The 15709-nt window shown below is 34.0% G+C and overlaps 1 protein-coding gene across 1 annotated transcript in view; it reads right to left on the reverse strand.

The window, feature by feature from the left end:
• LOC132739898 (inositol hexakisphosphate and diphosphoinositol-pentakisphosphate kinase 2-like) overlaps nt 1–12365 on the reverse strand; it is a gene marked incomplete at its 3' end in the record, with an annotated part of 64903 nt that extends 52538 nt beyond the window's left edge. The window contains 5 exon segments of the mRNA XM_060727732.1: nt 3618–3802; nt 4977–5059; nt 5609–5787; nt 10223–10342; nt 12209–12365. Of these exon segments, the coding sequence (XP_060583715.1) occupies nt 3618–3802; nt 4977–5059; nt 5609–5787; nt 10223–10342; nt 12209–12307 (666 nt within the window).
• Between the last annotated feature and the right edge of the window lie 3344 nt (nt 12366–15709).

Below are 15709 nucleotides of genomic sequence, written 5' to 3' on the forward strand. Positions count from 1 at the left end.
CATTCTCTTTAATCCAATTACAGGTGGTTACTAACAACTTGGGTAATCCAGAAATTGTATGCAGTTAATCACCCATGCAGAAAGGTTTGAAACTAACAGTGTCTCATAGAAAAGCCAGTTTTGTGGTGTCAGTACAAAATTAGTATCAGTTTTCTAACAACCTGAAACTAGGCCAGTGGTTTCATACAGATTACCTCTATAAGCAGTAGTTACTCCTGGTTTACATAAATATATAAATAATTTATTTACCTGTTTAAAGGGACTCCTTTTAGGTTTTTTGACATGACCGGACTGAAAATAATTTTTCAAGTTAACATTCCATTTGATGATGTTCTAGACCAATATCTTGTGTGCAAAATATCAGATCATTTGCTCATTCTGTTTTCCCAGAATTATTGTTCTAGTTGTGAAATATGAACCAAAACTAAAAAGCTTTGAAACCCTTATCACTCAAACAAGACTTAGAATAGCACAAAAAAAATACAGTCAACTATCGTTATCTCGACATCGCTTTTCTCGATATTTCGTTATTTCGATTAAATTCTGAAAGTCCCGTTTTTTCCCCTTCTTTATCTATATTGAAAATATTTCTTTATCTCGATATTTTTATTTCGATTTTTTCAGTATTTCCCATTTATTTTCAGCCCCCCAAAATTATTTCCCCATTTTAAAACCTTTTTTTTATCTCCAAAAAAAAATTATTCGTCTACCCCCCCCGCAGAAGGGTTGAAAAACACCAACGGACAGTTACGCTTTAAAAGGGGTTTTCTAAAATTTTAAAGATTTTATGTTTGTAACAAACAAGGTGTTTTGAAAAAAAAATTTTTTAATTTGCTTTTTGTGATTATGTCGAAAAAAATGTTGAATTTTATCGAAAATTTAACGGGAAATTTGAATAAAGGGGCTAATATTAAAACATTGGGGTTTTTTTAAAAGTGCTTTTTACTTTAAAAAAATGGGTTGCTTTTAAAAAGTTTATTAAATTTATATTTTGTTAATTATTGCAATGTTAAAAAACTAAAAAAATTAAATTGAAAACAAAGTTTTTTTTTGTGGTGTTTTAAATGAGAAACCCCCCTATGTTCAAAACCAATTTGGGACCTAAATGCTAAATTTTCCCCCGGTTAAAAAATTCGAAATTGTTAAATTTTATTTTAGGGTTGACACCAAAATTTAAAGAACATTTTTTACTTTTTTGACTTTTAAGTAGCGATGTTCTTCTTTAAAAAAGGTTTTTTTAAAAGGTTTTAAACCCCTACATTTTCTCGACATTTCGTTAAACTCATTATTTTTTTTTCGTCCCCAAACTTTTGAAGGGTAAAGAAGTAGACTGTAATTTATAAATTTTTTTTGAAAAAATTTTTAAATTTTCTTTTTGTATCTTTTTTCTGTAACGGTGTCAAATTTATCTAAAGTTAAAAAATTCAAAATTTTTTTGTTATAAAAACATTTGAAACCTCAAATGGAGGCCCCCTTTTTAATTTTTTAAAAAGTCTGGAAAAAATTTTAACTGAAAATTAGTTTGGCCCCCTTTCCCTTAAAAAAGAATAATGATTACAGCAAAAATGCTTTGACATAAAACATGACCTTCCATGGTCATTCTAGATCACTGATTGCGGCCCTTTTAAAGTTGAATTTTGTTTGTTTGTTTGTTTTGGAGTTTTACGTCAAATCGACACAGTATAGGTCATATCGCGACGTTCCAGCTTTACTGAATTTTAGTTGAATTTTGAATACCACTTTTGAATACAGCTTACTTAAAGCCTTTGCTATGGGGTGTGGGAAATGTTGCACTATTAAATTAACTTTTGAACAGTCTGCAATTTCAAATAATTTTGGTTTCACTGCTTCCATGGAATCTCCCCTTTTCCTGATTATGTTTTACTATAAAGAAGAGTAAATTTTAAATGAAAATCTATTTTTAGCCTCACTGACCTTGACTTTGACCCAATTAGCGTGAAACCTCATCTAATGATAAGAGGCCCTCGGAAGGTACAGACACACAAAAAGTCTAAAATTTCAGTCAGTTAATGATAGTGTTATGAGAAACAGTAATAATGTGTGTGAGAAAGATGGAACAAGAGCACCGCTAGGCGGAGCATTATATGCCCGAAAGTGTTTTTTTTTATATTAAGGATGAAGCATGTGTAAGACATTACATAAATTAAATAAAGTATTACCTCCTTCCAATAGCAATCCTCCTATAAACTTTGAATATTGTGGGCCAAATAGAAATTAAGTTATGCTCCGGAAACTGTTTTCAGTTTTAAGTAATAGTGACCTTGACCTTTGACCTTGTGACCCCAAAGTCAATAGGGGTCTCCTACCCAATATGGACAATCATCCTATGAAGTTTGAATATTGTGGGCCAAATAGACCTTAAGTTATGCTCCGGAAACTGTTTTCAGTTTTAAGGTGATAGTGACCTTGACCTTTGACCTTGTGACCCCAAAATCAATTGGGGTCTCCTACCCAATATGGACAATTATCCTATGAAGTTTGAATATTGTGGGCCAAATGGAAATTAAGTAATGCTCCGGAAACTGTTTTCAGTTTAAACGTAATAGTGACCTTGACCTTTGACCTTGTGACCCCAAAATCAATAGGGGTCTCCTACCCAACATGGACATTCATCCTATGAAGTTTGAATACTGTGGGCCACATGGAACTTAAGTTATGCTCCGGAAACTGTTTTCAGTTTTAAGGTAATAGTTACCTTGACCTTTGACCTCAAAATCAATAGGGGTCCTCTACCCAATATGGACAATCATCCTATGAAGTTTGAACACTGTGGGCCAAATGGAACTTAAGTTATGCTCCGGAAACTGTTTTCAGTTTTAAGGTGATAGTGACTTTGACCTTGTGACCCCAAAATCAATAGGGGTCTTCTACCCAATATGGACAATCATCCTATGAAGTTTGAATGTTGTGGTCCAAATGAAACTTAAGTTATGCTCCGGAAACCAAATTGCTAACGGACGGACGGACAGACGGACGGACGGATAGACAGAAATAAGAAAATAACCCCAAAAAAGACAGCAAGACAAAATTATTAAAGCAGTAGTTAAAAAGCTTTTGTGTGTGTATGTGTTTTGAGTCCCTCAAAAACATGAAAATATATTGTTTTTATAGTTCAATGGTCTGACTAAAAATATAAAGGTCAAAAGATGACTTTGCAACTTTTCTGATGAAGGTAGGCCTGGGATATCTAAAGTTCCACCAATAGCAGTAGGGTGACAGCGGTATATTATCAGTAACCTTAACCGCTCAACCATGATAGGCCCTAACAATGATCATATCTAATAATTTTTTTGAACTGATGGCGATTTGATTCTTATAAACTTCAAAAATCTTATACAAATGAAACTGATTGGCTTAATAATAAAATTAAATATTCAAAGAAAAATATTTTACAGTCTGAACATAAGGTAAGTTTTTATTCTTTATAGGAGTCATCCACTAAGAAATGTAAATTTCCCATAATTTAATAAATTCACAGAAAAAGAAAGTGATGAATTTCCTTGATTGGCCTGACATTCTATGAAACACTGCTGTTTTCATCCGCAAGGCCGAACTAACTCTCTACATGCGAAATCCTACAAAATCAGACTGCGTACAATTTTTTTGGACACAGGTTCCCAGAATCTGACCTTCCTAAAGAGCCTTTGACAGCCGCCCCCTGCCGACACCGGAAAATAAATGTATATGTTGTGATCCTCAGCATTGACCGGTTTCTCGACAAATGGCCGCTGAAATGACGTCCCGTTCACTTCTATAGCATCCTCGTTCTCTTCAAATTCACCTAAAAAAATAACATAACGGAAGATAACATCAACACATATGCTGACACTTTTACCTCTTGGAACTAATTATAATAAGAAAATCAAACTTTACCTTGTACTTACACCACTACATGTATCATACATGAACCATCTCAATCAAATTTTGCTGATAGCTGCTTCAGGTTTTCTACAAAGATTCCATGTTTTTTTTCTCTGTTTTATTAGCCAAAAATTAATGCCACTGCTCACACTGCCCAGAGTGAACATGATAAACCCACTATTCTTCAACTACTTAATTATATGAGCTTTAGATTTAATACTTTTGACATATTTTACAACCAAGAATAAATGGAAGTTACAAGCTTGTTAGTTGAATTGTTAGTTGTAGAGTAGCTAAAACATATCTCTATCTCTAGCTTTGGCACGTCAAAATATTTTGACTAAGTTGTGAAGCAAATGTTAACATTGTTAACATATGACCATTTATCACATACCTGTGCCGTTTTTGCGACTCCCTAAAGTCGTGCCTATATTTTAATCAACTCATTCAATAAATTAAGTGTATTGAATCTACACTCATTCAATATCCTCTATATATAACATGTTAGTTTGGTTTTTACACCAATTTTAACATATTTTTCTATCATATCTTAGTGGTAAGTCCACACAACTGGCTTTCATGGATAACTAACCAGTAATTATAAATTTCTCCTCAAGTGACTGACAACTAATCACACATGATTTTCTTAGTGATGTGAGACATTAAACGACCCCTCTACGTTGGGGATCAATTGTCATGAAAAAAGTTGACCTCGCCCCAGGATTGAACCAGCGACCCAACCCCTACATTACAAATCCAGTGCTTTCCCTATTGAACTAAGCCAATGGACATAACATTTCAAAAATCTTTAACATTAAGAAATTATAATACTTATTAATTGCTTTCTATGATTATAAATAAAACAACAGCACTGCAGGCATTCATAACACTTGTCTGAAAAGGGGCAGAACTTCAAATATACAGCTTTGAGAATTATGCCCCTTGTCTAAGGAAACCAACCAGTACTAAGCAATGCATGTAAAGTTTCTTGCTCACGGAAACAACAATTTGCCCCTGATGGGTTTGAACCCATACGGCCAGCAATCCTTAGATTACTATTAATCTGACGCGTTAATAAGTAATGCTTTACAAACCTTTTTCAAGTTCATCTCGATTCATGACTGCGTACCTTGGATGAGCAATTCCTTCCCTTACTAGGATCTTGTACACTTCACGTCTGAAAACATGTTGATATTTGATCAGAAAGTACGTCAAAGCTTGACCAAATTGTGACATTTTACTTAACTCTTACATTCAATTTATAGACACTTCCTCTGCTTATTTCATTATTTTAACATGATACTACAAGTATTAGCATCTCTAAAAATGCTAGGAATTGCTGTTCAAAAAGGTATTCAATTTTATTTTTTCAAGAAATAGACTCCTTCCATCTTAGAATTTATGTATTATAGACAGTTTCTGTACAAAATCAAGTTTATTTATGGATGAGGGTCACGGTTAGTCTAGTCTACTGAAAGGTCTTGTCCCAGGGTTGCTGTTGCCAAGTATGAAGACAATACATCAAGAACTTAAAAAGTTAAGATCAAGGTACAAGTTTGCCAACAGCAACGAGAACGGCAACGTCAACATGACTGTAACAATACCTCTGTTTTTTGTTTTTTTGTTTTTTTTTAAAAGACTGCCCGATGAAAATCAACCTAACAAAAGAATGATTTAAAGATTATGAATGTCCACTGACAACTGATGTTACAAACTCAGATTTTACCTGTCTTTGAGAGCATACTGTGCCTCAAGATCATTAATAAGAAAAGGTTTATGAAGATTCTTGTACTGTATTGCTTTCTGGAGAGGAAAGCCGTGCGAGAAGAAAGCAACAAGGGCATCTACAACTGGCCATTCCTCAACACTACAACCTGTGATCATGTTCTCCTCAAATACCTCTATCTGAAACAATTAGTCATACATATCATGTATAATGTACAGTTTGATTGGCTGAATTAAATATTGGTTTTGAATAGCAATTTAGGAAATACTGGCAGATTTAAAAGCAATACTCAGGCAGGTAATTTTTTAAGGCAACACTGCTTATGTTTTGTGTGTTTAGTCAGGAATATATCCCCAGGTCATTTCAGTACTTAACTGGTTCTTTGCAAGTGTTCCAAGCATCTACATGGATACCAGTACTATAAGTGTTTCTTTACTTATGTTCCATGAATCTACAAGAATACCAGTACTAAATAATGTGTTTCTCTACAAGGGTTCATTGTATCTACAAGTATACCAGTGCACAGTACTTAATTGTTTCTATGCAAGTGTTCCCTTGATTATGACAGTACTTAACTTGTTTTCTGCAAGTGTTCCATGAATTTATATGTATACCAGTACTATAAAACTTTTTCTGCCAGTGTTCCTTAAATCTACAAGTATACCAGTACCCAGTACTAAATTTCTCTTTACAAGTGTTCCCTGCATTTATGCCAGTACTAAAATTGTTTTCTGTAAGTGTTCCTTGAATCTATATTTATACCAGTACTAACTTAAGTTTCACTACAAGTGTTCCTCACATCTATACCAGTACTAACTAGTTTCTCTGCCAGTTACTACCAACTTGTTTTAATTGAGCAATTTTTGTATTTTTTGTTTTGTTTGGTTTTACATCACACCAATACAGTATAATTTGGTCATATGGCAACTTTCCAGGTTTACTGGTGGAGGAAGACCTCAGGTGTACCTCTGCGCATCATTTCAGGCGACAAGAGGGCCATCATTGCCCTGAGGTCGCTCACCTGTATATAGGCACCCGGAGCGGGGCCAGTTTAAAAACCCCAGGGCTTTTCTTTGAACAAACTTGGAAGACACCCATTAGAAGATGTTTCACGATGTTAAGTTTTTTACTACACACATATAATGAAAAACAACCATATACCACCCCCCGGCAGGGCCAATTTTAACCAAAAGGCTTTTATGTGAACAAACTTGGTAGACACCCATAAGAAGATGTCTCATGCTAAACATCTAAGCTCTAGCTCATTGGGTTTTTTAAAAGAAGATTTTTTAAGTTTTTACTATACACATATAGTTAAAAACAATGACACCCCTGGGGTGGGGCCAGTTTTGACCCCAGGGCTTTTATTTGAACGAACTTTGTAGACACTTAATAGAAGATGTTTCATGCTTAATATCTAAACTCTAGCTATTTGGGTTTTTTCAAAGAGGATTTTTAAGTTTTTGCTATACACATATATTAGGAAAATCAATAACACTCGGGGCGGGGCCAATTTTGACCCCAGGGCTTTTATTTGAACAAACTTTGTAGACACTCACTAGAAGATGATTCATGCTTAATATATAAACTCTAGCTATTTGGGTTTTTTCAAAGAAGATTTTTTAAGTTTTTGCTATACACATTTAAAAGAAGATTTTTTAAGTTTTTACTATATGCATATAGGGAAAATCCATGACCCCCTGGGGCAGGGCCAATTTTGACCCTAGGGCTTTTATTTGAACAAACGTGGTAGACACTCATTAGAAGATGTTTCATGCTAAATATCTTAGCTCTAGCTCTTTGGGTTCTTTAAAAGAAGATTTTTTTAAGTTTTTACCTATATGCATATAGGGAAAATCAAAGAACCCCTGGGGCGGGGCCAATTTTGACCCCAGGGCTTTTATTTGGTAGACACTCACTAGAAGATGTTTCATGCCAAATATCTAAGCTCTAGCTCATAGGGTTTTTTAAAAGAAGATATTTAAAGTTTTTTCTTTCGGTTGCCATGGCAACCAGAGTTCTGCATGGAATTAAATTCTTTGAACAATTTTTAAAGGTGACCACCAAAGGAACATTCCTGTGAAGTTTGGATGAAATTGGCTTAGTGGTTTATGAGGAGATGTCATTTAAAGTAAAAGTTTACGGACGGACGATGGACGGACGGACGGACGGATGGACGCCGGACGAAAAGCGATCACAAAAGTTCACCCTGTCACTTTGTGACAGGTGAGGTAAAAAAAGGCACTTGAATAGAACCACTGATGTTCCATAAGCTGTTTAATTGAGTCAAAACATTGGTATATTAATACATACCCTGAAGAAGGCTGTTCAACCAAAACGTTATTTTAAAGGGAATTATAGAATTTGCAGTTGACTACTTATTTCTTACTATTTATTTAATTGAATAGTAAGTTATTTGCAGTTGACTACTTATTTCTTACTATTTATTTAATTGAATAGTAAGTTATTTGCAGTTGACTACTCATATTTTACTATTTATTTAACTGAATAGTAAGTTACTTACAGTTGACTACTTATTTTTTACTATTTATTTAACTGAGCAGAGTAAGTTATCATATGCTGCATAAATAATATATGCACAAATTTACACAACATAACTTAAGTATAACTAGAAATGTGTCCATAGGACACGGGTGCCCCCACCGCGACACTGTTCTGTCAATCTTTTTACTAAGTCAAGGGAAATAACTCTACAAATACTGGATAAATCCACAAGCCAAATCCCAGGTGCAAATCTAAAATATGCTGAGCAACCTGCCCATAAGGTTTATTGACTATGTCAAATCCTTTTTGAGAAACTTGCGACACAAGTTGAAAATTGCAAAAATTTTCTACGTGAAGGGCAATAACTCTAAAAATACTAAATAAATCCAGACGAAAATACCTGGTGCACAACTGCACATGCTGATCAATATTCCTGTAAAGTAACATGACTGTAGGTCAAATACTTTTTGAGTTATGTGCGACACATGTTGAAAATTGCCAAATTTTACTAAGTCAAGGGCAATAACTCTGAAAATACTAAAAATATCCAGATGAAAATACCCAGGTGCACAACTACACATGCTGATCAACATTCCTGTAAAGTTTCATGACTCTAGGTCAAATACTTTTTGAGTTACATGCGACACAAGTTAAAAATTGCAAAATTTTACTAAGTCAAGGGCAATAACTCTAAAAATACTAAAAATATGCACAGGAAAATACCCAGGTGCACAACTACACATGCTGATCAACATTCCTGTAAAGTTTCATGACTCTAGGTCAAATACTTTTTGAGTTACATGCGACACAAGTTGAAAATTGCAAAATTTTACTAAGTCAAGGGCAATAACTCTGAAAATACTAAAAATATCCAGACGAAAATACCCAGGTGCACAACTACACATGCTGATCAACATTCCTGTAAAGTTTCATGACTGTAGGTCAAATACTTTTGGAGTTACATGCGACACAAGTTGAAAATTGCAAAATTTTACTAAGTCAAGGGCAATAACTCTGAAAACACTAAAAATATCCCGACCAAAATACCCAGGTGCACAACTACACATGCTGATCAACATTCCTGTAAAGTTTCATGACTCTAGGTCAAATACTTTTTGAGTTACGTGCGACACAAAAGTGAACGGACGGACGGACGGAAGGACGGACGGAAGGACGGACGGACGGAAGGACGGACGGACAAGGGTAAATCTAAATGCCCGCCACTAACGTGGGGGCACAAAAAGCTGTCAAGATTTAATTTTGATGCATCTCAAGTGACATTCTTAATGCAAAAACTTAGTGATGTTATTGCAATCAATATTTAGTTTACAGCTTTAACTGTTGTAATATTTATTGAAGCTTGCATCATTGTTTGTGAAATCAACCGAACATGCTATATTTAGATAGCAGGTGTTGTAAGTTAAAATTTAATAGTATGTATAAATTTGACATTTGAAAATATTGATGATTGCTATTTACAGTCTCCTATTCATTAAATGTAAAATTAAACCCTTTTTTTTAGTGCACACAGAGAAGATATGTTTTAAAGCCTACACACAATAGAAAACACTGTATGAAAACATAGTGTCATTAAAAAAAATCTGGAAGTTTTTTTTTGTTGTTGTTTTTTGTTTTTTTTTTAAGGAATGCAGCTTTCCAAACAGGCTTTATGCATTTTCTTTTTCACATAAGACACATTCCAGATATCAATTAAGTTCTGGAAAAAAAACACAAGCATTTTGCCCAAAAATAAGCATAGCATATCTTTAAACTTAAACCATTCATATGCAAACTTTAGTTCTTCAATATCGAAATGCTTGGTAAACTTATGATTATTTAAAACCCATCTTCAACATTACATAGTAACTATGACTCAACCCTTAACCTGCTGAACCAAGTAATCAGCCTTTGTCACCAGTATAGAGCCAGACCAGCCTGCACATCCGTGCAGTCTGACCAGGCTCTATACTGTTGGTAGCTCAATTTTTTTATTTTGATATTGAAATCCCTTGAACTTTGAATGGACTGTTCCAAATTCAAAGCTGGACGGATCCATTATAGAAATATAGCAGGTCAAGGGTTAAATTACAAAACAAATTTAGTTATTACCTGTAAATGTTCAAATCTCTCAAGTCTCATCAAGATCTCTTTCATTGGCTTAGAATTTGCCTTCTTAGCCATGGCACAAATTCCAACACGAATTTTCTGTCCATCCAAATTCTTCTGGAACTGTAAAACAGTAATAAGTATATTCATAATACTGCATGTTTGTAACGTCACTTTTCATTCGATAAATATGATTGTGCAGTATTTCATCACCATATATCTACCATGTGACTAACACAGAACATGCTTTTTTCTGCATGTTTTGACATTTATTTGTTAAATTACGTAAATTATAAGTGCTGATTGCCATGTGTTCACTTTGTTTGTTTGAAAATATCTTGTTTTTTAATACATTTTTAAAAATTTTTCATGAAAATAAGCAAGAATATGGAGGCATGTTGCTTTAAACCTGGATCAGCAAACCTTATAAAACCTGGTCAGATTGCACAAATGTGCCAACCAGCCTGGCTCAAACCTTGTGGCAAACCAGATATATGTCACCTTAGTGCAATAACAGGTTTAAACTTTTCATTGTATATGGGGTTAACCAGATACTGCACTAGAAGATTAAAGGAAATTCTGAACCAATTACAAATGATGAAATAAAGTTATAAACTGTAATTAACGGCATATTAAATATATATATCTTATGCCTCAAAAATTCATATCTATTTAAAAATTATTAAGAAATGTCAAACATTTTGTTTTAATAATGTTTAATTTTAAATAATGGATTTAGAGCACTGCATGAAGATGTTAAACAACTGGAGAATAAATGTGCAGTAATGTGTCGTAAAGGTAGCAAAATGTAAACAAAGTAGTATTTTAACTTCCATACAAAATACTAATTCACTATAATAATATACCAAATGCCAACAGAACAAAAGTAGCAAAAGAAACAAGAGGGCCATGATGGCCCTGAGGTCGCTCACCTGTATATAGGCCCCCCCAACCCCCCCCCCCCAACGTTGCAGGGCCAATTTAACCCAAGGGCTTTTATTTGCACAAACTTGGTAGACACCTATAAGAAGATGTTTCATGCTAAACATCTAAGCTCTAGCTCATTGGGCTTTTTAAAAGATTTTTATAAAGTTTTTACTACACACACATAGTTAAAAACAATGACACCCCTGGGGCCGGGCCAGTTTTGACCCAAGGGCTTTTATTTAAACAAACTTTGTAGACACTTTCTAGAAGATGTTTCATGCTTAATATCTAAACTCTAGCTATTTGGGTTTTTTCAAAGAAGATTTTAAGTTTTTGCTATACACATATAAGGAAAATCAATGACCCCCGGGGCGGTGCCAATTTTGACCCCAGGGCTTTTATTTGAACAATTTTGGTAGACACCTATTAGAACATGTTTGATGCTAAATATCTTAGACATAGCTCTTTTAGTTCTTTAAAAGAAGATTTTTTAAGTTTTTACTATATGCATATAGGGAAAATCAATGACCCCCCGGGGCGGGGTCAATTTTGACCCCAGGGCTTTTATTTGAACAAACTTGGTAGACACCAATTAGAACATGTTTCATGCTAAATATCTAAGCTCTAGCTCTTATGGTTCTTTAAAAGAAGATATTTAAATTTTTTTCTTTTGGTTGCCATGGCAACCAGAGTTCTGCATGGAATTAAATTCTTTGAACAATTTTTAAAGGTGACCACCAAAGGAACATTCCTGTGAAGTTTGGATGAAATTAGCTTAGTGGTTTATGAGGAGATGTCATTTAAAGTAAAAGTTTACGGACGGACGGACGCCGGACGAAAAGCGATCACAAAAGCTCACCCTGTCACTTTGTGACAGGTGAGCTAAAAAAAAATCATGCATACCGGTATATGGCAAAAAGTAGTTTAAGGAAACTGTCATCAGATACCAGACGAAAAAAATTTAAATAAAAGTTTTTGAGAAAATTAATTGAAAGCATTTCTGAGGCATAATGGGCCTTTAATACCAGTAATAAGGAGTATACTTATTAGTAGTAACTTTACCATATAGTTTTGTATCAACAATTTTAAAAAATCCTCTCTTATGTATCTAAAATATCCATCATCCATATTCAAATCTCTAACATTATATATCCACAACATAAAAGTTACGAAATGAGATATATAAATGCTATATAAAAGCCCTCTATCTGTTTCATGTGTATACATTAAATAAAACTCTGATTTCACACATAATTTTATGACATAATTCTTCCAACACGGTCTAGTATGAAACTCATTGATGGCTGTCATTTTGTATAATACTTTATAGCAACTTTACGCTCTTTTTATTTAAACAAAAATTGCAATTTGCGTAACATTTTGAAAAGGGTATATTAAACAGACCATTAATAATTACCTCCATGATTTACTATATCACCTCTGATGATTATAATTGTAACTTTAATACAGTTAGTTATTTCAAATAATGTGCACTTATCTACAAGGTTTTTTATGTTACGGATCTGTCAAAATATTTATCCACATAAAGACTCATCTGCACTTAAAGTAAACTTATTATGTTTGCTTTATTTATGATAACTTATAAACCGAGGTCAGTTTGACCAGTGCAGATCAAGATAAGTCTGCCCAGGGCAGACCAAGTCCAATCTGACCCATGCTGATCAAGATCAGAAAACACATCTGTGTAATCTAATTATGGTCTTCCCTTTCAGTCACTAGTGCACATTTTTATCATTTTCCCTAGAAATGATTAATAGTTTTGTCCAAATTGAAATAGAGGCAAGTCCATTTAAAATATTTAGGGTAATAAGGATGTAAATGTTCTTTTATATGCAAAAAAAAAGGTGATGTGTATGAGTTAACACAGAATTTATCATTTTATGCATAAATAAATGCCTCAATAATTCATAACATTGCTTAATGATTTCTGTGTAAACAAAATGTATAAAATATTAAATCATGGATAAAGACATGTTGATTTTATGAATGTGAAATCAAATGCAGATTTATACATGACTTAAATCCATACTGAAGAAGTTTATTAATTGAGGTGCAATAGAAAGAAATGTTGGAATTTCCCATTTTAATCTTGCATTTATACCCCGAAATTGAGATCCATTCCATGATATTAAGTCTTGGTAAACTAATTACATGAAATCTAACTGTTGTACAGTATTAGTATACAGAGATAAGAAAACATTGTCTTTCAATTTGAAGAAAATGTAAATAGAAAATGTTTTGGAACAAAGCATGAAATTTAAAATGGTTCCAAAGTGTTAAGCTGATGTGATGTTACGTGTACCTGGCATTTTGAATGAAGACTCACAAAAGAACACATGATGTCATTCCGCAATAAATCATGTGTCTTTTTCAAAATCAAACGACTCGGCTGACTTGCAGCTGAATGAGGTCATTTACAGGGCTTCCACTAAGTTCCAAAATTTGGAAGTCAGACACTGCCAAGTCTCTGAAATTGGAAGTCTTGGTATATAGGTAAAGAAGGAAAATCTTGAAATTTTGGAAGTCACAAGGAAAAATTGGGAGTAAATGATTTCCAAACTTACACTAATGGAAGCCCTGCATTTAGGATGTCATTTTTACCCTATCTGCATTCTTTATACAATATTTGTAGAGGTCCACTAAGAAATGCCACGTGAAAATGTCTTAGTTCTGACCCCCCCCCCCCCCCCAAAAAAAAGGAGTTAAATAATTATTTTAGCGGACCACAAGGTTATGCTACATGCTATGTAATAACTATGCTCTAGGCGATATAGTTTCAAAAGGGGGAATTTTTAATCCTTTACCACATGGACACATGTTTTAACACAGATTTAATCCAATCAGCCTGTACCTCCATGCAGTCAGATCAGGGTCTCCAATCTTGTTTTCAGTCAGAAATTCTTTTATTAATTTGAATGTGAACAATGGAGATCCTGATCCAAGTGCATGGATGTGGAGGCTGATCTGGATCTGCACTGGTGGCACATACGTTTAAACACTTGTCCATGTGGGAAAGGGTTAAAGACATGTTTAATAGTAATTAAGATTATTGCCAGGTTTTATGGCCCTACCCTTTCAATGACCACAGTGTTATAAAATACAAGAGGGCCCATGATGGCCCTGAGTCGCTCACCAGAAACAACTGTTTTACAGTGTTGAAAATTATCCATTGTCAATATTTTCTAATATTAAATTTGAGCAAAGAATATGTTTAAACAATAATTTGAAGAAATGCCATGACCTGGGGCATTTAAACTTTAGCTTAAACGGGGCCAATCAAATTAATATGAGCAAACTTGATAAAAGACTACCTAAGAATGCTACAAACTTTGGTGATCATCTATCAATTATTTCAGTAGGAAACAATGTTCAAAGGTTTTTCTATTTTAGCTTTAGTGGCCCCTAAAAGGGGCCAATCAAATTATTACAAGCAAACTTGACAAAAGAGTACCTAAGAATGCTACAGACAAAGTTTGGTGATCATCCATCAATTAGTTCTGTAGAAATAGACGTTTAAAGGTTTTTCTATTTTAAGCTCTGTTGACCCCTAAAAGGGGCCAATCACATGAATATGAGTAAACTTGATATTAAAGACTACCTTAGAATGCTACAGACAAAGTTTGCTGAGTATCCATCAATTAGTTCTGAAGAAATAGACGTTGAAAGGTATTTCTATTTTTTAGCTTTAGGGGGCCCTAAAAGGGACCAATCAAAATAATATGAGCAAACTTGATAAAAAGAGTACCAAAGTATGCTACAGACAAAGTTTGGTGATCATCCATCCATTAGTTCAGTACAAGAAGATGTTTAAAGGTTTTTCTATTTTAAGCCCTAGAGAACCCCTAAAAGGGGCCAATCAAATTAATATCAGCAAACTTGATAAAAGACTACCCAAAAAAGTTTGGTGATCATCCATCAATTACTTCTGTAGTAGAAGATGTTTAAAGGTTTTTCTATTTTTAGCTCTGTTGACCCCTAAAAGGGGCCAATTGTAATGACATGAGCAAATTCAAGCGTGACTGTCACAAGGATGCTACAGACTGAATTTGAAGTAAATCTGCCCATCAGTTTCAGAGAAGAAGATGATTGTTGACGCATGACGATGGACGCTGGAGCATCCCCCTTTGATACTAATAGCTCACCCTGAACCTTCGGTTCTGGTGAGCTAATACAATGTAATAATTGCAAAGATGTCACCTTTTGGCTTCTGTAGAGTCGATATTTATGTCCTAAATTTGAATGAGGCCTAAACATTAAAACATATACATGGCATAATACAGGATGTCATCTGAGAGTTCAGACATGTCCAAATCAAAATGTGTGTCCATGTAAATTTTATAAAATTGAAAATTTGAGTTCTATTTTGAGCATGTGTTTCTGAGCAAGTGTATGTCACGCAACTGTTCATGTCAAGTTATGTTTTTTCATCAAAGTGTTAAATGTTCAAGGTAGAGAACAGACATAATCTTATGTATGCAAATGTCACTTCTATTGAATCTGTACTTATTTTTTTTTTTTAAGTACATAGCATTAATTTCATTG

Source organism: Ruditapes philippinarum, unplaced genomic scaffold, assembly GCF_026571515.1.
Source record: "Ruditapes philippinarum isolate M1 unplaced genomic scaffold, ASM2657151v2 ctg2459_1_1_1_1, whole genome shotgun sequence".
NCBI lineage: Eukaryota > Metazoa > Mollusca > Bivalvia > Venerida > Veneridae > Ruditapes > Ruditapes philippinarum.